Here is a 21731-nt window from a genome sequence, read left to right on the forward strand (position 1 = left end):
TCAAATTGCTCTATTTTCTACAATACTAATCTAAATTTATCACTATTCCTAATGAAATTCTGTTTCTAGGAGTGCATTAGTGATTTTCTTTTCTTAAATTCAAGATATTTATTATTTTTTGCTATGATCCACTCCCATGCTAAATTAGAACACAAATGGAGAATAATATGCCACTTCCAGTACAAAATCAAAAATATTTTGGTTCAGTAGAGAGCAGGCAGGCAATGTTATTTGTTCAATGCATGGTTATAATCCCTGTTGGGGAAAGATTTCTACACTGGCACAGGGCACCAGAGAAACTGAATGAAATCAACATCTCTCTATCAAGAGACAAGATTATTTTTCTATTATGGTTTGATACCAATATAAGTTTAATTTGATGGTAGTTGACCTCCAGGATGAAACCCGACAAAAACTCAAAAACCACACCCCCTGCTCATACCTAACAGGCAAAACTACTTAGAGCAAGCACACAGAACAATTGAAAGCAATTGGAAGGAAAGGTCAGGACTGTGGTGACACAAGTTCTGCATTTCAAGTAAGGAGGTGGAAAATGGAACTGGAACTTCATTCTAGAAAACAGTACACGAATACTATCGAGACACATTCATTTCTAGTCATATCTGGAATGGGGGAACAGACCCTGCGACAGAGTATATATATAGTATTTACAGTCCTGCAGGATCTATTCTCAGGGATATTCCCAGCCGAATCACAGGAAAACTTGCTGTTGCTAGGTTCCTAACTACCTGAAAGGACGGGGATGCATCAGAGCAGGGGAATTGCTTTGGTCTGGGGCAAACCAGAAGGCACAGACTCTTCCATAACACCTGAAGAGCCCAGAAATCACAAGCAGTCAAAAAGAAGGTAATGAAACAGAAATAGCAACTGCTTGATGGCAACAGTGAGTTCCAGCTCTACAGCTTTTCCCTCTGCCGTGTTCTTCCTTCCCTAAGAGCAGTCTCAGGAATAGATTTTCTCTGGTTCTTCACAGTACTGTTGGATCACCTCGGCAAGGTCAAGACACCGCAAAATTCGCCATTTCTCAGCAGCCAGCTCCTCCTTGGAGACTTGGCCCAGCAGTTTCTTGGCAAAGAGGTTCTGATCCTGCATGAAAAGGCCCACAGAAGACCTTGGGGTTTCAGGGAAGCTTTCCAGGCAACCACTTGTGAAACAGAAGTTGATTTTTTTTTCACGTCTCATCCCTGGTCCCCTTTCTTCAATCCAAGTCAAGGGTCTAGTGAGAAGAAGCAAAGAAAAAGTATTACAGTAATTTCACGATTATAAGCCGCACTAAGTATAAGCCACATCTCCGCGTGCCAGCAACTTTTCGTTCTTTGTCCATACATAAGCCGCACCTGATTATAAGTCGCGGTTACAAATACAGAGTGTGATAAAAGGTATCTATTCTATCACCATCTGTTGAGGGTGGGGGCAGTGATCCTTATCTCAATGGCAGATATTCTGCTAATGGGCCATCCATTGAAACCAAGCAGGGCATTGTTCTTTATCTTTTCACAACCCATCCTTCCTCCAGCGAGTCATTTTCTGCTAATGGCCCACTGAGTCCCACTGTGGGACTGATAAAATTACTTCATCCCACTGGAAGTTGCTCCAGCCAGGGGGAAGAGCCCAGCATTTCTTACCAAGATAAAAACAGAGGTTTTGGGACACTAAGGGAGCCCCTTTCTATCCACTGGACTCCAGAAGAAAAACCGGATTTCTCCACATCACCACTGGACCTCTGAGGGAAACTGCACCTTCTGCAGGACCACTGCTTCAACTGAATCACATCTGTCACTGCAGGAGGATGCAGCCACCATTGAATGGGACTGCTACCAAACACCCTGCCTGTCAGGGTGTCAGGTTGTACTCTGACTTTGTCAGGGTTTGGAGTTTGTTTCTTTGTAGTACTGTATTTCTGTTTTAGTTTTCCCTAGAAAAGAACTGTTATTCCTAATTCCCATATCTTTGCCTGAGAGCCCCTTGATTTCAAAATTCTAATAATTTGGAGGGAGGGGGTTTACATTCTCCAGTTCAAAGAGAAGCTCCTGCCTTTCTCAGCAGACGCCTGTCCTCCAAACTAGGACAGTAACTTCCTGTTCTTTATCCGTATATAAGCCGCACCTGATTATAAGCCGCACTTTGGGTTCGGACCAAAATTTTAGTCAAAATGGTGCGGCTTATAATCGTGAAAATTACTGTAATTAAGAAATTGAATCAACAGTTCAAATTTGTTTGGATTTTTTCTCAGCATTTGCAGAAAATGCTCTAATAAATGCATTTTTAAATATCAGTCATTGAATATTTAGGCAACGTGTCCTGGCCAACATGCCTTGTGGTTATAGAGCTCAACAGCAGGTAATAGTCTTAACTCTGCCACTGTTTCATGCCATGACTTTCAGCACACCATCTAAAACTCTGTCCAGCTTTGTTTTCCATATGCACAAACTGAAGCAAGCAACACCAAGTCACGTCATAAGGAAGAGGGAAGTTCGTGGACTGTTCGTTTGTGGACTTGGATGCAAACTGCAGTTAAATGTTAAATTGTGTACATAATTCAGTCACAGCTAAGCTCAAAAGGCCCTCAATGTCTAGTCATTCCTCCAGCAAGAACAGATTAAAGTCACACAGGTACATAATGATGACTCAGATGAGTTGGACAAATTCACTGACACACACACGTGTTCATACTCTCTGAACTTTTAAATGTTTTGTTCTCATCACTGGGAGCACTGTGCTGATCCTGAAAATTGTACCTACACAGACTCTCAGGCAGGCCTTTCTTAATCAGAAGAGAGTCCTGTGTTATATCAACATGACAGCACAGTCTCTAAAGCAAGCCTGGCAGTATTGGCTATTGACTTGCATAGCTCACACCTTCCTTCCCAACATCCCATCTTGGCTGAGGGGAAAGGAGTCATGGGACATGTTGTGCCAATTCAGGGGTCTTAACAGACTCCTTGACCCAACAATGCAATGCCTTTGAGGAATGGTCCTCAATACCAGTAACAGTCATGATGTTCCCTTCCTGCTCTTTTGTCAACTGCCTGAAACCACACCATTGCCTTTCTGCAGTTCATTCATTCATCACACTCACTGCTCCATGTATTTAGAGGATGTACATTATTTTTCTTACTTGGTTATTGATGGCCCCTCCACAGTCCTTTATAGCTCACTTTAGTCTGCCACTCACAAATTATGAAGGCATCAATAGCCCAGAAGAATAAATTCTGTCTCCAAGTACTGCCCATTAAATCTTCAGTATCATTAGATCTGGAAAGAAAGTCCCTTGTCAATCTGCCCTGAACACATTCTGCTCAGCTTAATGTTTCTGCACCTCTCATCTTTTACGCTCTATGATTCAGTTTCTATATTTACGTCACCGTAGCAATTATTCTTTGCTCACCTCTACTTCCATATCGCTACCACTACCCCTAAAAACTACAGTAATTTCACACGTATAAGGTGCACCCTTTTGACTAAAATTTTGGTCCGAACCTGGAAGTGCAACCTTATACTCTGGAGCGCCTTATATATGGACAAAGTTTGGAAATTTGCCAACCTGGAAGTGTGAGCTGCGAGCCGAACTGCGCGGGGCCGCGGGCTCAGCAGAAAGGTGGTGGAGAGGGGGGGGTTGCAGCTCACGCAGGGCTCAGTAGGGCACAGCACGTGTCCTGGTTTGGAGGACAGCTGTCTGTTAAGAAAGGCAGGAGCCTCTCTTTGAAATGGAGAATGTAAACCCCTTCCCTCCAAATTATTATAATTTTGAAATTAAGGGCTCTCAGGCAAAGATATGGGAATTAGGAATAATAGTTCTTTACTAGGGAAATTAAGATAGAAATACAGTACTACAAAGAAACAAACCCCAAACACTGAAAAAGTGTCTGGGTTACAATACAGGATGTGATCAAAGTATCTATTCTATCACCATCTGTTGTGACCAGGTGGGGCAGTGATCCTTATCTCTGTGGGAGATACTCTGCTAATGGGCCATCCATTGAAACCAGTAGGGCATTGTTCTTTATCTTTGCACCCCCTATCCTTCCTCCAAGGAGTTATTTTCTGCTAATGGCCTATTGAGTCTCACTGTGTGACTCATAAAATTACCCCACTGAGAGTTGCTCCAGCCAGGGGGGGAGAGCCCAACATTTCTTACCTAGATAAAAACTGAAATTCTAGGACACCGAGTAGCCCTTTCTCTACTGGACTTGAGAAAAAAACAAGATTTCTGCACATCACTACTACACCTCTGGAAGGAAACAGCACCTTCTACAAGACCACTGCTTCAACTAAACCACATTTGTCACTGCAAGAAGACTGCAGTCACTATTTAATCAAACTGCTACCAGCACCCTGCCTGACGGGGTGTCAGGTTGTACTCTGATTTTGTCAGGGTTTGGGGTTTGTTTCTTTGTAGTACTGGATTTCTATTTTAATTTCCCTAGTAAAGAATTGTTATTCCTAATTCCCATATCTTTGCCTGAAAGCCCCTTGATTTCAAAATTATAGTAATTTGGAGGGAGGGGGTTTACATTCTCCATTTCAAAGAGAAGCTCCTGCCTTTCTTAGCAGACACCTGTCCTCCAAACTAAGACACAAAGCCAGAGCGCAACCTGACACCCCATCAGCGTGACACCCCGTCAGTCAGGGTGTTGGTAGCAGTCCCATTAATGGTGGCTGCATCCTCCTGCAGTGACAGATGTGGTTCAGTTGAAGCAGTGTCTTGTAGAAGGGTGCAGCCTCCCTCCGAATGTCCAGCGATTAGATGTAAAAAAAGTCCGTTTTTCCTTTGGAGTCCAGGGAAAAGAGGATGACTTGGTGTCCCAGAATTTCAGTTTTTATCTAGGTAGGAAAGGCTGGGCTCTCCCCGCTGGCTGGAGCAACTCCCAATGGGATGAAGTAATTTTATCAGTCACACAGTGGGACTCAGTGAGCCATTAGCAGAAAATAACTCCCTGGAGGAAGGATGGGGCGTGCAAAGATAAAGAACAGTGCCCCGCCTGGTTTCAATGGATGGCCCATTAGCAGATTATCTCCCAGAGAGATAAGGATCACTGCCCCATCTGGTCACAACAGATGGTGATAGAATAGATACTTTGATCACATCCTGTATTGTAACCCAAGACAGCACAGTTGGCGTGATTGTTACTAATTCATTACTTGGTTGTGCGCGGATCCTCGCTGCAAAAAATAGCGCGCCTTATACTCCGGTGCGCCTTATATATGGACAAAGTTCGGAAATTTGCCAGCTCTCAGAAGTGGGCTTTATAATCCAGTGTACCTTATACTTGTGAAATTACTCTAAGTATGGCCAAATGAACCTGATTGTACAGAACAAAACAACTGGAGGGGGGGAAAAGTACCCAAATCAAAGTGTGCATGCACCAAAAAAAAATCTAAGAGGACCAATAAATGCAAAGGTACCATGCATAGTAGGAAGACCCAGGGCTACATGTCACTGCAAGCCAGAAGGGGCGTTTGGGGCCATACTGCTCAGTATTTTCCCTGTTTCCATTCTCCTTCCCTGAGGTAAAGCCTGTTGATCTGGGTCAGAGGCAGTCCTCTGAGCAAGCTGGGCTTTGCTCTGACTTGACAGAGCCAGTTTTATGTTACCAAGATAGTAAATAGTCATAGAAGGCTCAGGGTACTGTTATTCAAAGTTGCTTTATCTCAACTAGGTAGGCATGAAGAAACCACTGGGCAGGCACAGGCAAAAATCTCCATCATGTAATACCAAGGAGCTCAATATGATCCAAAACAGGCCCTTTTGGTGCAGGATCACCTCCCTGGGATGATCTAGAGCAGATGCACACCAGTGATCAGGTCAAGTGTGTGCCTTCTGTCTAGCCTGGGAAGCCAACGAACCAGAAGCACAACCATGCAGAATGGGCGGAATTTAATCAAAGTGATTAGAATAACTGATTTAGACCAGTGAGCAGGAAAATACTGGATTTACTAATAGATTTATCTTATTTTGTAATTGGATTTTTAGTAATTTTCCTAAAGAAAGGTTGATTTCACTTGATTGGTAAGCAAAATGTATTCATTTTTAATTAACAACTTCTACTCTGAAATAAGCCTCTTGTTTTTGCTATAAGATGTTGTAAGTCCACACATTATTTAAGCAATTTTGTAGCTTAAGGAACAGATCCATATTTTATGTCAGAAAATTGTGAAGGGCTGTAGCTTTTTTCATAGACAATTTACCCACTTTCAATAAAGAATTGTATCACTTATTATCTAGCTACAGATACACTTAGTTGTTTAGAAGTGTTTACAGTAGAGTTACTTACAAGCAACAAATACAACATTTTTGATATCTGAATTAAAGCCAGGTCACATACGTTGGGTAGTTAAAGAAAAAGAAAATTTAATGAAGTGCTAGCAAACCACCTTTATATTGACTGTTTGCAAAGCAAACAGTCTGTAGTGAAGAAACACCCTGACTTTCCATGGCCATTTTGTCTTTCCAAATTGTAAACTGATAGCATTTTCTCAGCTACATTGAGAAAGCCTTTTTGCTTTTTTGATTCCCTTTTTCCTCAAATAATGAGTGGCCCTTGCTAGATTGCAATAGCTCAATAAATCAATATGAAGCAAACACTATTTGTACCTCCAAAAGAATTAAGCTGGTTTCACACGTGAAAGAATTCTGGGTCCACTCAGCTTAAAATTTTATGCAGGGACTTCTGCAGAAAGCATGTATTACATCATTTTCTATGAATGTTCAATTTGAAGATATTTTATTAGACTCTGTAAGCTTGGCTCTCCATTAAACAATAACTTTGAATGTTTCTTGTCAGAATATGTTTAGAAAATGTCTTCAATTTCTTTTAAACATTTTCCTTTTAACTCTTTGAAAATCCCAATATTTTTAATTTATCATTAAATCAATGACAAGCTCCGTTAGCTTGGATGGGAATTAGACAATTGGACCCTATTCCTAGTTAACATCAAAAGAAATGCTACCCAAATCATTATCTCTCCAGTTTGCACTAAAAATTGATTTCTGGCATTTACTGAATCCAAGCTCTGTAATCCCAGGACAGGAACTGCAGTCCCAAACAAGACACACTGTCAGTAGAGGTTTGGTTTTTCCTGGATTGCTCAATGTTTTATCACAGAGAGGCTATCAGCACAGCTGTCTTGGACACACAACAGAGGCAGAGGTCATCTCTCAAATAGCTGGGTGCAGGCCTTAACACACACCTCCAAAATCCACCCAAAGCCAGACGAGCAGCCAGGGTAGGCTGTGCAGTGGAGACAGACTACACCCTTTGCACAAATCCCTGCTTAACAAGCAGAACACAGGCTCCTGCATTCTGCACCTGCTATATTTTCCAAGGCAGAAAATAGGATGAATTAAACTGATTTCTCAAGGTTACTGTATTCATGTCTTTCAAAAAAGGATGGGATAACTCTCATGAAAGGTACAGACCTTTCCCATTCTTCAGCAAAATAAAGGTTGGGAAAATTAGATCTGTAACACCACCACCATTACTGCTGGGCCGTAACTTCATTTGACAGAGAGTGGGCCAAATTCTCTGCTGCAGTAACTCCACTGACGTCAGTGGGGGAAGGTCAGCAGGAAATATGGCCCCAGCACTGAACACAATACAGGAACACTATGTAATTTTCCACCCACCCCAAATTATCCCAGAGGCATAAAACTGACTGTCCCTAAAGTTATTAAAACACTTATGGTGAGAAAACACTGATCCATATAAATAGTAGTAGTGGCCAAGAGAAGCAAATACCGGTTAGTGCCGAGCAGCAGGGGAAAAAAAAAGTAATCTAGAAACAGTTCTAATATCATACACCAAATATCATACACAGCAGTTAAGGATACCCAGGAGACAGAACAACCAGAGAAATGTTTAAAACCACGCACTAGTTCCATCTGCTGGAATTAGTTCAAAATCTCACCCTATCCAGATCTTCACAGCTACTTATGTTACTAGCAAATTGCTAAGAGGGTAAACAGAGCTTGTATACAGAGTTCTGTCCTCTCACAACTGCATTTCAAAAGGAATTGGAAATGCTGTTTTATTTAAAGAGAGAGGAAGACTGCTAAAACAAGATGATAATCCCACGATAAACTGCAATGGGGTTTGTAGGAGTTGCTGATGAAATGCTGAACCGGGCCTGTAATGAAATTAAGAGTTTAAAGGAGTCCTGATTATTCACTCCCTAAATAGCTAGTCCTTCAGGTTACTATCTTAACTAAACATTTATCTAAAATGTTGGGTTGGGTTTGGGCTTTTTAAGAGGTCTATCAGCATATCTGCAATCAAAACTAAAAAACAAAACAAAAAAAAAAGGAACAGGGAGTTCCATCACCATTGGATAATTGTTCTCATCTTTTCATGTCAGATAGTTCTCAAATCATATCTTGTTGCTTTAAACTGACACTGTAAATAACTTCAACTTATCTGAAAGGACATGAATGCTGCGCAGATGGTCCAGAATGACCAAACCTGAGAGTTTCCACCACTCTCTGAACCAAGCTGAGTAGTCAAGCAACAATAAGAAATACCGGTGACCTACTTTGTAGTTATAATATACCACCTTTTAGCAAGGCTATTAAAAATATCCTAGTTGATAGGAGGATATTGTCATCACATAATAAAAGGGAGATCAAACTCAATATTGTAAAATACATCTTTAAAAGACATGCACACTTTCATGCCAGCCTCCACCCATTCTGTTTCCACAAGAGAAGAAGAGGATGCAGAGTTCCTGCTGGCAGAATCCTGTGTATGATGAGGAGCCTGGCTCACATGCTGCCATAGACATTACTCACTTCTTGTTGCGGTCTGAAAGTGAACAGTCATTCTGGAATAATTCTTATCCTTCTGTTTCTCTCTGGTGGCAGAGGTAACAGTGAGGTCACCGAAGAGGTCAATCAGCCACGTCAGACGGGCAATTCCACTGAAAGCTGGGAATCCTGATTTGTTTTCATCGAGAACACTACCTGCTGGAATAGAAACTCTTGAGGAATAGGAAATAGAATAATGCCTTCTGCATAGGAAAGGATGAAGAAACTGCAGAGTTGCAGGCTTAAAGATTGGGGTGTAGAAAGGTGAGTGGATGGACTGAGTAAGAAAGTCAAAAAAAACATTTAATGTCAAAATGGATTAGTTGATGAGCTGTGGCAGAGAGGGCTGCACAAAGTACAGTAATTTCACGAATACAAGCCGCAGTAATTTGACAAAAATTTTGGTGGAAACCCGGAAGTGCGGCTAATAGTCGGGGGCGGCTAATATGTGAATAATTTTCTGACATTTACAACCAGACGTGCCAGCCAGGGCGCTGAGCCAAGCACCTGCCAGCAAAAGCCGGCATTCCGCGATTGTTACAGTGTTACTGTGTTGCCCTGGCTCCCTGCAGGCAGCACGGGGGGCGGGGAGAGAGGCGGGAGAGCTCTCTTCTTCCCTCCTCTGCCGCAGCCCAGGGGAAGACGGCTGGGGGGGTGCGCCGCCATTGCCGTGGCTCGGGGAGCCGACGGGGGCCCTGCGCCGCCATTGCCGCGGCCCGGGGAGGATGGAGGGGGGGGGCGCCGCCATTGCCGCGGCTCCGGGAGCCGACGGGAGCCCCGCGCAGCCATTGCTGTGGCCCGGGGAGGTGGGTAGAAGCGCGCGCCGCCATTGCCGCATCTCGGGGAGCCGACGGGAGCCCCGTGCAGCCATTGCCGCGGCTCGGGGAGGAGGCGGGGTGCTTTGTCCGTGCCCGCCGCCGGCGCCACGGGCGTGGGAAAGCTCCGTCCCTGCCCGCTGCCGGCGCCACGGGCACGGGAAAGCTCTGTCCCCACCCGCCGCCGCTGCCGTAGGAGCGGGGGAAGCTCCGTCCCTGCCTGCCACCGCGGGGCAGCGCCGACCCGGGGTGACCGAGCCCAGTGGCAGCGGCGGGTGGCCCCGAGCGGCAGCACCGGGCTGGGCCACCTGGCCCCATCAGCAGCCCCTAGCGGGCGAGCCTGCACAGCCTTAGCTCAGCCAGTAAACCCCTCCCTGACGCAGTTCTGTTACTAATTGCACGCGGGTCCTCGCTGCGAACGACAGAGCGGCTTATATTTGGGTGCGGCTTATTTATGGACAAAAAAACCGAAATATTTGCCAACACCCAGAGATGCGGCTTATACTCAGTGCGGCTTGTATTCATGAATTTACTGTACATATGCAACAAACCCTTCTGGACATGTTGAGGACAGGAGGGGTGTATGTGGATTCAACAAGGGAATTATTCAGAACCAATACCTGTGTCTCTACTCAGTTTATAGACAGAGTCTTGTGTGAAAGGACTGAATGAAGTCTGGAAGCACTGGCATCCCTCGGGAGCAAATCCAGATGACTTTTGATTTCTTCAGAGCTACTGACCTGTGAAATGCAATGTCCCCTTCACCAGGTCTTTCCCAGCCACCTCTTTTTTCAGCTGCTTGTACTCTTCAGTAAGAAGTTCAATGTGCTCAACATGGAGTACTTTACCTGCCATTAAAAAAACAAAACAAAACAAAACAAAACCACACACATACACACAGAAAAAAGGGGGAAAATCAGGACAGATTAAATAAAAGTTTTAGGTGTGAATCAAAGTCATGTCTAAACAGTAAAGGCTTCACTAGCCACAAGTGGGAACTCACACAGAAATATTCTGATATCACAAAGTGATGTGAGAAAGAAAATCAAACATGGAAACATGGGCCTTGATCTGAAGGATCAATCTGGGTTAAGGATTTTCAGGGGACAACAGAGACTACAGGAACAGTAGCCACTATGTTTAACAGAAACTCTGTATGAAAGTCAGTACCCAGTTAAGGCTGAAACAGGAGTCTTCAGAGTAACAGATGGATTAATACTTGGCCTCTTTCCCCTCACATTTCCTACATTTCCTTGTTCTGCATTTTTCCTCCCAGGGTAGTAGGAAAGAAAAAGGAAGGGGGAAAAATAGCATAATGCTCAGACCCAGACTGGAACAATATGTTAAGGAGTACATCCCTCCATTGCAATTAATTGGCTACTTGAAAGAGACTGAAATACCCAATACAAGTTGAATGTGTCTCTCATTCAGTATGTGTTTTTCTGGAAAATTTCCAGGAGAGTCACTGTAGGCCACTGACTCTAACTGTTGCTGCTTCAAGAAAAGAACCATAAATTCTGCTCAATGGGAAACCATTTGGTGAGCAACAAGGCAGCAACTGGTGCTGGTACAGCACAGCAGAAATCCTACACCTCCAGCATTTCAGGACAAAAGTCACAAAGGAGATCTTTAAGAAGCAGTTGTATAAAAGTGCAGCTTGTCCAAATGATTTGCACTCCGCTTTTGCCCAGCACTGCTCTTTTCCTTGCAGCCCCATTTAACCTCACCGGCCCCAGCTGAACTGCCAGCTTCTGACCCTTCGCACCATTGGGATGGGGACCACACACTTTCTGGAAATAAAGAGATTTTGCTTACAGACAAGCTGTCTTTTTAGACAAGGATGCCTTGCTGGCCTACAGTAGCATACGCATCTGTGTGTGGCCAGTACATCACAAATGCTAGAAGCTAGGAGAGCTGTCTGCAGTTTCATTTCCAGGGAGAGAGAGGACATGGAATTGCACAAGTCCAACAGCTGCACTCATCAAGTGCTTTACTGTCACAGTGGCACAAGTTTTCCTCTTTAGCTGCATTCTGAGTGTCACAAATAGAGGCTAGAGTTGTTTGTGAGGGCAAACATACCTTACTCTTAGCATTGACATTTGTGTGTTTGTTCCCCTATTGGCACAAGTCTTACATCCTAGACTGCCACACCTCTGAGATAGTCATACTTCCTTGCATGTGATGACCAAAAGTAGGCTGGAGATTTGCCTTTGAGTTTGGTGCTACCCAAAGATAAGACTGCTTACACTCTTGAGAACAAATGTGTTACCTTTCTGGTCAGCCATCTCCCAGAGCTCATGGGCTGCCTTAGCAGACAAAGTCATGGGGTACTCAACAAGGACATGTTTTCCCGCTTCTAAGAACATTCTGAAAGGGATAAAAGCCATTAAAGAGAATATTGTCCTAATCCTCTCTCACCACAGTGCAACCTGCTTCTTATTCCCACAGCCAGATCACATGGAGAGATGCACAACATGAAGTAACAGAAATAAATGGCAACTTTCCTAGCATGGTTGGTGTGGTGGCTACACCATGCATTTTAACAGCCAGGAAATGGGGTTTTAATTCTTCTTTTGCCACAGAATTAATTCCCTCACTCACCTACACCAAGTTGCTAAAATGCTACAGCGTTGAGCACTGCAATTTCTCATTTGCAGTTGGAGTGGGGCACTAGACTACTCTTCCACAATATAATCTGTGAGGAAAGGCTTTAAATTCTCTTTTAAGCTGCCTGTTCATCAAACACAGGCCTAGAGGTGCGGAAATGGAATTACTTGGTAAAATAATGCATCTTAAATCCTACTCTCTTCCAGGGTTTATTGGTGCTCTAGGGAACTCACTATCATTCACTTCAGGCCCCTAGTCTGGCAGTCTTTCCTCAGTGTTCATATCTTCTCCTGCAACAGCTTTACACAGCTCCTCTAGGCTTCTAAAATACAGGGGAAAGGGAGAAAAGGTGGGGGAGAACCCCCCCCAAAATACCTGATGGTTTCTTCATGGTTTCTGTTCTCTGTGCTGATGAAGGCTGCATGGATGTCTTTGTTGCTCAGAGCATCTTCCAGGCTAATCTGCTTAGCCTCATTAATATTGCCAAAACTTCTCCTGCATATTTAGCATAAATACAACCAGAGTATAATTGTCACAGTCCATTCTTCCCAACCACATATTGTGTAGCCGTACTTAAAAATTGTTCATGTGGACTACTGTCTTACAGAGTTCAACCAGGTTATAACAACCAGTTTCTCATCCAGGAAGAGCATGAGCACTTACAGACAAAAGTGGAATGGAGAACTGAAAAAAATGGACCACTGGTGGTGGTATCAGTCCAGAAAGTGGCCTGCTATTGAAGTGTCAAGTCCTTTTTGGTTTTGGTGTTTTGGTTTTTAATAAGCATTATTACCAAAGAGATCTTACAAAAGAGTGACTTGAAAGAGGAGAGGGGTCCTATGGGAGAATTTCTCCCCACCATCCTGGATGACATGGACAAAAGCACTCGAGATGGAAGGGACACACACAACTGCAAATACAGACAAGCAGATGCTTGGCTATGATGGCTCACCTTGCAACACACACAGCATGTCAGTACTAAGGGGAAAGCTCTCTTGGGCAGCAAGCTGAGCACAGCTCCAGCCGAAAATGAAAAATACACAATCCCTTCAAAAGCCCTTTGCATTACTACTGACTGCAGCAAGCGCCTTGACAGTGTTAGGACAGGTGATAGAGGGTAGGAAGACAGGCCACAAGCAGGACTTGAAAGCAAAGACAGGCGATGTTTGCGTGTGATGGGAATCCAAGGAAGATTACTGTGAATCACGCATTTCAACAGCATTGTTTCTCAAAATATCAGTGGTGGAAACACAATCTACAGTGCTCTTCAAAGGCTACCTGTAACACTGGCAGAGGCATCAGAGAACCAAAAATGTATTTGCCAGGAAGATAAAGTGGGTGATCTAATCAGTCCTTTCCATCTCAAACAGCCCTGCATGATTTAAATATAGCTGGAAAAATACATCCACAATCTGACATCCCTGAAGGTATTGCCTAACTATTTCAAACTTTTATGCTCCTCTGTAATGGGCCAGATAGTCCAGCAGGAATGCTCAGAGGAAGGTACACACTCAATTTCCACAGTTCCAAACTAGTGAGAAAAACTCTTGCTCTCTAAGAAGCGTAAGGAAGGATAAGAAGTAACCTTATTGCATGCAGCAAATCATGGGATATTCTTTAGAAATCTACAGGTTCAATACCTGGTTTTAAAAAAATAGAATTTTATTATGAAGTTGGAGTATTGGGGGCATTAAAAAACGTTTTTGCAAATTTAGAACTCTGTAAAATTAATTTTTTAACATTTCTAGAACTGCAGACACTAGAACATGCAGACATTAGATCATTAGAGTGCTTATTGTCTGCACTATCTTAAATCTACACGAAATTCCAATCAGACAACTTCTTTTTATCCCACAGATTCTACAGCAAGAACATCTCTCAGTTTTTATTTTAGTAATTTCTGAAAGATCTCACTAAGGTAACCTATTTGTTCCCTCTTGCAAAGCTTTCTGTACTCACTTCTCAGCTGCCACTCAGAATGACAGGTATATTTGCATGAACTTTCCCTTTTTGGCTTGAAAAGAAGAAAAAAAACCCAAAACATTGCAATATGGGTATTAGACATCTAAGATGAAATTTCTAACCTGGATACAAATCCAAAGAGTTTCAGGTTCTCAGAAGGACTGGAAGGCATCGGATTCATCAAGTCTCGGATTCGTGCTAAGCCAGCAATTCCAACTCCAACTACCACCGTCCCAAACATTTTGCTAATCTGTCAAAAAAAAAAAAAAAAAAGAAACAAGGCAACATTTTTTTTCTTGTAACAGGGACAAGCGCAACTGGGCGGGAAGGTGGGAGAATGGTTACTCTTGAACGCTGCTTTCACTGCACCAAACCTTATTCAAGTGTCAGCAAACAGCTAACAGAGATGTGATGCTATAGGCTACTGAGTACACTCATATCCCATTGAAACGGGATCAAGCAGTTCAGCCTGTCACAGGACTGGTCTTGAGATTTGCATTTAACAGCTATTAAATCACAGCTCCAGCAAAGTTCTTCCTTTCCATGAATAGAAAGCAGACTTCAAAGTGAGACATTATTCTATCTATATTGCCACTTCCAAGCTGGAAAGGAGCCAAAGGGTTCTGCAAACCCAGCAGAGCTTTATATAAACCCCGCTGACTTCCTGAGTGTCTGCAGCACGGTGCCACACAGACAGTCCCAGCACTCAGCAGCATAGCTGTAATACTTTGGGACAGGAAGCAAAGAGCATCTTTTCATTCCCCACGTAACCACCAGCACATCCTATAATGTCAAGTTGTAACCAACCATCTAATTTGATCAAGATGCTTGCTTGACATTTCCATGCACAAAGAAAGTTCTGCCATCTCTTTAATGACAAGCAGGCATGTCTAAGATTTACATCTCCCAAATGCAATTGCTGACACAACTTGCATAATATGGAGGGTGAGACAGGTATTGATTGCACTCGCTGGCTGGGTTGCTGGGCCTCTGGCAATAAATTCTTCTGTTGGTTTTATGATTTGCTGTTAATCTGCAGAAGCACTTGGCAACTGATGAAACCTTTCAAACCCGCACTATTCCAGCACCCTGAGGACTAGCAACACTTTGTAAATTAATTGAAGATTTACAGGAAAGCGGCCTAAAATGAGTCAGGTCAGATCAGACCCTCTTCATTGTTTGTTCCTTCCATCTCATGAAAGCATTCCTTCAATCTCTCTTTCTTCTGTTTCAGTCTTCTTCCTGCCACTGCCAATCCCTTCACTTGAGTGAACTCTTTAGACTATTTACACTACTTGGCTGCAGCCCTTCACATCTTTCTGAGATTGAGATGGGTAAATGGACAACCCCCACCTTGTGCCTCTTGTCTGACAGGATCACAGTGCAGCAGCAAAGACATAAGTGACTGTTCTGACAGTGCAAAGAGGCTGACAGCTGCTGGCACAAAGGAAAAAAGATCCCCTCTCCAGTCACATGCCATGTCTGCATTCTGTTTTCCTTTAAGCTCCTGATTACGGTGCTGAATGCCACTCACTTTATATATACCAAAAAGATACAAAGGTAAAACACAGAGCAGTATGTTTAGTGTAAGAAAAGAAATCAGTGATATATCAAAGAGTTCTCTAGGGGAATTACAGTGACATTTTATCACCAAGTATTTGAGGTATGGCATGGTGACGCTATTCACCAGGGAAGAGAAGTGTGTAGGGCTAAGAGAGGAGGGGGGGGAAAAGAGGGCAATGTAACCACAAAACTCCTTTTCAGTACCACCCACAGGCAGCATCCTGGTCTCAGCTCTCCATCACATTTGCTTTTCTCAATAGCCAAAGAGAAAAAGAGAGACTTGCAGAATGACCTCAGCTGGAAGGAGCCCGAGAAGGTCACCCAATCCAAACCTCACTCAGCTGCACCAGGGCCATGCTGAGTTCTTACTGCCCCCACAGCTGCCAATCCTGCAATGTCCCATTCCCCTGCCACAGCGTTTGACCACTGTCACAATACTTTTTTAGTATTGTAAGGCTCCAAACAACCTTGATCAATGAGACTTTCAAAAGGGCGTACAATTGTTCATGCACTCTGAGTTAGATGCACAGGAGAAGTACCGATAAGATATTCTCAAGAGGTCAAAGTAACAAAAAAGATTTTACGGGCAACTTTAGAAAATCAGAGATATCTGGCAAATTTAGTGCAACATTCAATCAACAGAAAACACTTTTCAAAGCATTAACTTGGCTCATTCAACTTTGCAAACTCTAAGACAGTTAAATTTTAAGTTACTCAAAAATCCAAGAGGAGGGAATTAGAAGAGAGAGCAAGAAAGAAAAACAGAAAATATAAAGAAAAAACCAAATATAGCTACCAGCTCCTGGGTTCCAGTGGAGTACAGACAGAAATTCCAAGAGGAGGTACAGTCAAGACATCTGCCTTGCGTTCAGCCTTAAATACCCCCTGGTATTCCTGGGCCATCCCCACCAGGTGGGACTTCTGGTGTCATGTGGTCACTCAGGAGCTGAGCTAGGGGCTCCAGAGGCAGGCATGGAGCATTGCCTCTGGTGTGCCAGGGATTGGCAGCTTCTGCCAGGCTGGGATACAGGTTCTGGGGTGGGGGTGTACAGGGCAGGGCACTGCTTTGCCAGAGCAAGGCCCGACCTGCCCCTTCCTCCACACGTGCAGCCCACAACATCTCGAGACATCAATCTTTTCAGTCTCTCACAAGTCCAGCTTGAAAAGAGCTGATCTGATCATGAGCTTATTCTGAGTTCAGAATTAAGCTGTTAATATTTTTCCCATTGCCTTCAGTGGGATTGGGAGTTGGAGGCATATAGCAAATAAATTCCCCTGAACCTCCTACAGTTGTGATATTGCCAAGGGGAGGGGGAAGTGACTACCTTCTTCAGGGAACAAAGAATGTGTCTGTAGATGCTCAGGTAGTTGAACATCAGTATTTTTGCCTCTCCTTTGAAAAAAGAATTCCCTAGTTTCTTCTGATCTCCTCAAAACTAATATTTAAGAGAAGCAAGATGATTTTAACCCAAGAACAAAATGTGCAACCTGTTGCCATAGCAACCAGCCATTTGGTCCAGGTCAAGGGTTTGGTGGCTAATATACCAAACAAAACAGCTATTTAATGTACACTCCTGAACCTTTGCTTACGCGCTTAGCTAAAAGAAAAATTGCTATGTTTGCATCCCTGCTGTGGTTTTTTATTACCCTAACTTTGCTCACACACCAAAATCTGCAGCTGCTCAGGCAGAAAATTAAACTAGGTGTTTTGCAGAACTGTTACAAACCAGGTAAGAGCAGAATAGACAATTCTCATCTGAGAGTCTAGATGGATATATAAAAATTTACTTCTTCTTTCAAACCTTTACAAGAGGAAAAGAGCTACAATAATCTTTCAACTATAAAAATTATGAAGTAGGAAAACCAAATCACAAACTGCTCTGCCTGCATGTCACACCTTTTTCTTAAAATCAGTAATCTCTGTTAAAGCTTTAACAAAAAGGATTTCAGAGGCATTTTCAAGGCTGCTGAATTTCAGTTCCCATCATTCTGTAAAAGAGAATACTCATACTGTAAGTGATACAACAGTATAATGGCCAGTGTCCAAAAGTATTTTCTCTGCCTTTTCCTCATTAGCTGTATGAAAGCAAAGAGAGCTGATGAGAAGGACAGGAGAAGTCTTTCATGCTCTCATGCTGTGACTAAGGAATGCCTCCCACATCACAGCAGCACCCACCCTGGCAGGGTTGCAGGCAGCCCTGCCAGGCTCACCACAGGTCCCCTCTGAACTGGGACAAGGGGGATGGTGGCAGGCACCGACTGCTATGGGAGCTCTTCCCCACTGACAGCCAGCACAAGTGGCTCCTCTTACCAAGGAAGATGTGCCCTGCAAGACACAGAGAAAGAGCTGAGAAAGGCAAATAGCTCAAGAGGATAATTTATTCTACACCAATATATCATTGTACCAGCACTCCTCTGCTCTTGAGCTTTCTGTGCTTCTGCTGTGTATTTCCCGCATTAAATCTAGGGTACTCTGTAGCAATTAACAAAAAGAAAAAAAAGAAGTGGTTTATACCCAAATATTCTTGCAAAATTTAGTAACAAAGCAGGAATATTTAGCAACAAAACAAACAATGGAGTAAGTCCAAAGAAATCTGTCACCCAGCAACAGTGTTCCTCCCCAGCACAATCACAAGTGGGACCCTACATCTCAAAATTTCTAACACTCAGTGAGATAAGCCTGAGGGAAGTGAGGCTTATCTCTGTTTTATGCAACATCACTAAGGCCATGCAAAGTAGTGCAGAAGCATGCTAAAAGGTAGAATTCAGGAATTATCTCCCATTCAAGAAAATTTCTCATGGCATGTCTAGACATCACAGAATGAGTACAAGCATCCTCTCCTGTGATATATAAAGAATTTCAGTACGCCTCCTGCATTTTCCCTGCAGTTTTCAAATCTCATTACCACAAATATGAATGAGTTACTCACATCAGAAATCAAAATATTTTGCAGTTAATGTCACAGGTAATAGCGTAACACAGACGCAGGAGGCTTTCCTGAAGCCATCTCTGCCTGATGTTTTAAAGCGTACTGCCTAAAAGGTCACATGTATCTTAAGAGTAGCAGAAACCTCACAGATTAGAATTTAATTTGAAAATACTGGTGTCAAGGTTAGTTCACTCTGGCATACTCAGCAGTTGAACCATAAGTGTCTGAGCCTGGCTGCTGGAGGGACCCCCCTTGTACATATGAACATACATCCACACCCTCACTAGCAGACTTTCACCCTGCTCAATCAGAGAGGCAAGCGCAAGGAGACTGCTGGTGCTGTCTGTGTTTCTGTGAGTGCTCTGTCTGTGATCTGTACGTCTGGACATATACATGGTGTGTATGTATGCCCTGCATGCATGTGCTAGAAATACATTTTAAGCCTAAATATTGATCAGGACTATGGAAGTCTTGCCTCTTTCAGGCTGTTTGATTCAGCCTGATCTTTTCCTCTAACAAAAAATCTGGCTGGACTTATTGCTAGATGAAAAATTGTCTGCACCTGGTGAGTTAACACAATACTTATTCTTCAAAAACCACTGGCCTATAGAACTGCATACCCATTCTTTAAGAAGAACTAGAAAGCAACCAGCCCAGCTGTGCCAAATTTTAGCAGTTTACTAGGCAGTCAGGTATGACTTTGGGGTCACCAACCACCAGGGACCACCAAAAAGACTCTAGGACAAAAGAACATATATTAAAAGGGGAGGGAAAATAAGTTAATGATTTCTGGGAAAATATTATCATATGTATGTTTATTCTGAGAAAAATCAATGAATATATATGTAAAGTATAGTATATAAACAGTACCTTTTCTGTATTCAGTGTGCATGATTTTTGGAGGAGATATCCCGTCGTGCATCTGGCCAAATAAAGAATGCTGGCTTCTTAATGCTATACAGGCATTAAGGAGTCTTTATTTTTACTGTTATTTGGTAACAGACTGGGGAAGTTTTCCAGAGTTCCTTTCAAATGGATCTGTTGTTTAGATATCATACAAAATATTTTTTCTCTTACTGCAGTAGAGCCCTGAGATGAGGATTGCAGAACCTTCCTCAGCAAAAGTTTATCGGGAAATACCGGTATAAACAACAGCAGTCACTGTAAAATCATCAAGTTGAAAACTGGAGGTTTCTCTCAGCCCTAACTTTTTGATTTCAAATACCCAGGGACCTGTCAGATGCTGTATTCAGGTTGGTGGTACGTGCTACAACCTGTGCCACCACATCTTGCTCTCACTGTCTCCCCTTAGCATGAAACATCTGCCCAGAACACAGAGAGTTGAAGCTGGACAGAGTGGATTATGTTAGTGTCATTATTTAGAAAGGAAAAACACACAAATACTCCAATTTAGCAGCCTACTCAAAAGCATAAATACCTTTTTTTCTGCAGCAAACCAGTTATGCACTTTAACTTCTGTATATCCTGAAGTATGTCCTGGAAGGAGGCCCTGCACAGGTTCCCAATTGAAAATCTCAAATAAAAAGGAAAAAAAAATGTTTTAATTCAGTTAGCATGATGGATTATTTTTGCTCTGCTTTAGAATAGTAAAGTTTTTACATGAAAAAGTCAGAAAGGTAACCCCCAACACTCTTTGCCACTTGTCTTCAAAACATTAATTGAACATAAAATGAGAATCAGAAATTTTCTCAAAGACCTGCAAAGACCATTTACAGTCTCCACATTTCAGAGGAAAACTGCAGCACATAGAAGTAATAGAGCAATTTGCAAATGTATGTTTTCCTTGAGAGTTGTTTGTTATGGACTTAAATATCTACCCTGACCAGCACCTCTTCATCTCTCCCACTTATCTCTCTGGTGATCACAGCCCAGGCCACAGCCTTCTGACAGGCACAGCAGCTCTGCTGAGTGAGTTATAACTCCCACAGAGGTTTGCCAGCAGAAAACAATCTCTCATCCTGACTGGCACCACTGTACTTTGGAAACAGCCAGAGGGGACTTACGCTCTTGGCTTTCAAATGCCACTTGGAACAATACACCTGCATTTTTTTACATTTATATGCAGGTTCACCAATTAAATTACAGTTTTCCAGCTGATTGCCAAAGTTGAAGTTGATATAGTTACATTGATACATGGACAGATGCTGTGTTAAGCTGCCAAACAAGCACCTTTACTCTAACCAGCAGATGGCTGATAATAAAGAACTGCATTTATAACAGATAGGCTGTCTCCAGCATTAATACCTGAGCAGGGGGAAAGCTTTTATTTAAACACAGTTCTGCTAACTCTGGAGTCTGCAGTGGTCCTGACACCCATCGCATGGCTGCTTTCTAGAGCCTGCAACTCCATACTTGAAGCAATATCATCTCACAAAAGTAATATAAAACCATGAGAAGTACTGAAAAAATCTGAAGATCTGGTTTTAATGTGCGACATATTCTACACTATGGAGGACTGAAACAGAAGTTCTGGATGTACATGCATGGCTAAGAATGACCATTTTGTTCTGTTCTCTTGCCTGTAGTCACCCTTTGTGATTTAGTTGCTAGTCTGAAGAGGAGAAACACTTTTAAAATAGCTTTTCAACATATCTCTGGAACCTATCATCAGTCAGACTCATTTTGTTTGAAACTCAAATTACATTTCAATATACCTACACTGCTAAGTTTGAAACTATTGAAGAAAGTAGTGAGCCTGCTTAGGGGAACCTGAAAAATTAATTATAGATAGATATGAAGAACTCCAGTTTTTATTTTATAAAAATATCTCCGTAAAAAAAATTAAACCCTTACTTAAAATAATTTTCAAGGAACTGCTCTTGACTGAATTACAGAATGTCTTGTGAAACTTCTGGTGGGTAAATAAACAATTGCATATAACTGCAGCCTCATCACTGCTACTGTTTAAGCAAAAGGCTGCTTGTACGTGGCTAATTAGCATATGCCTAAAGCAAAGGGAGCCACAAAACGTCCCCAAAATTTCTTTCAGGTTTTAATGTTCTATAACAGTTT

The 21731-nt window shown here is 42.7% G+C and overlaps 1 protein-coding gene across 1 annotated transcript in view; it reads right to left on the reverse strand.

Annotated features, from left to right (window-relative positions):
* Positions 1-399: 399 nt before the first annotated feature.
* The window catches only part of LOC117000998 (biliverdin reductase A-like), a 31230-nt gene continuing 9898 nt past the window's right edge, over positions 400-21731 (reverse strand). Inside the window, exons 2-7 of the mRNA XM_033069134.2 lie at positions 14328-14455; positions 12619-12738; positions 11906-12003; positions 10377-10484; positions 8803-8980; positions 400-1237 (exon numbers count right to left, since the gene is read on the reverse strand). Of these exons, the coding sequence (XP_032925025.1) occupies positions 964-1237; positions 8803-8980; positions 10377-10484; positions 11906-12003; positions 12619-12738; positions 14328-14446 (897 nt within the window). The 5' untranslated portion in view covers positions 14447-14455 and the 3' untranslated portion in view covers positions 400-963. The remainder of the gene's footprint in view (positions 1238-8802; positions 8981-10376; positions 10485-11905; positions 12004-12618; positions 12739-14327; positions 14456-21731) is intronic.

The sequence above is a fragment of the Catharus ustulatus genome, chromosome 1 (assembly GCF_009819885.2).
Source record: "Catharus ustulatus isolate bCatUst1 chromosome 1, bCatUst1.pri.v2, whole genome shotgun sequence".
NCBI lineage: Eukaryota > Metazoa > Chordata > Aves > Passeriformes > Turdidae > Catharus > Catharus ustulatus.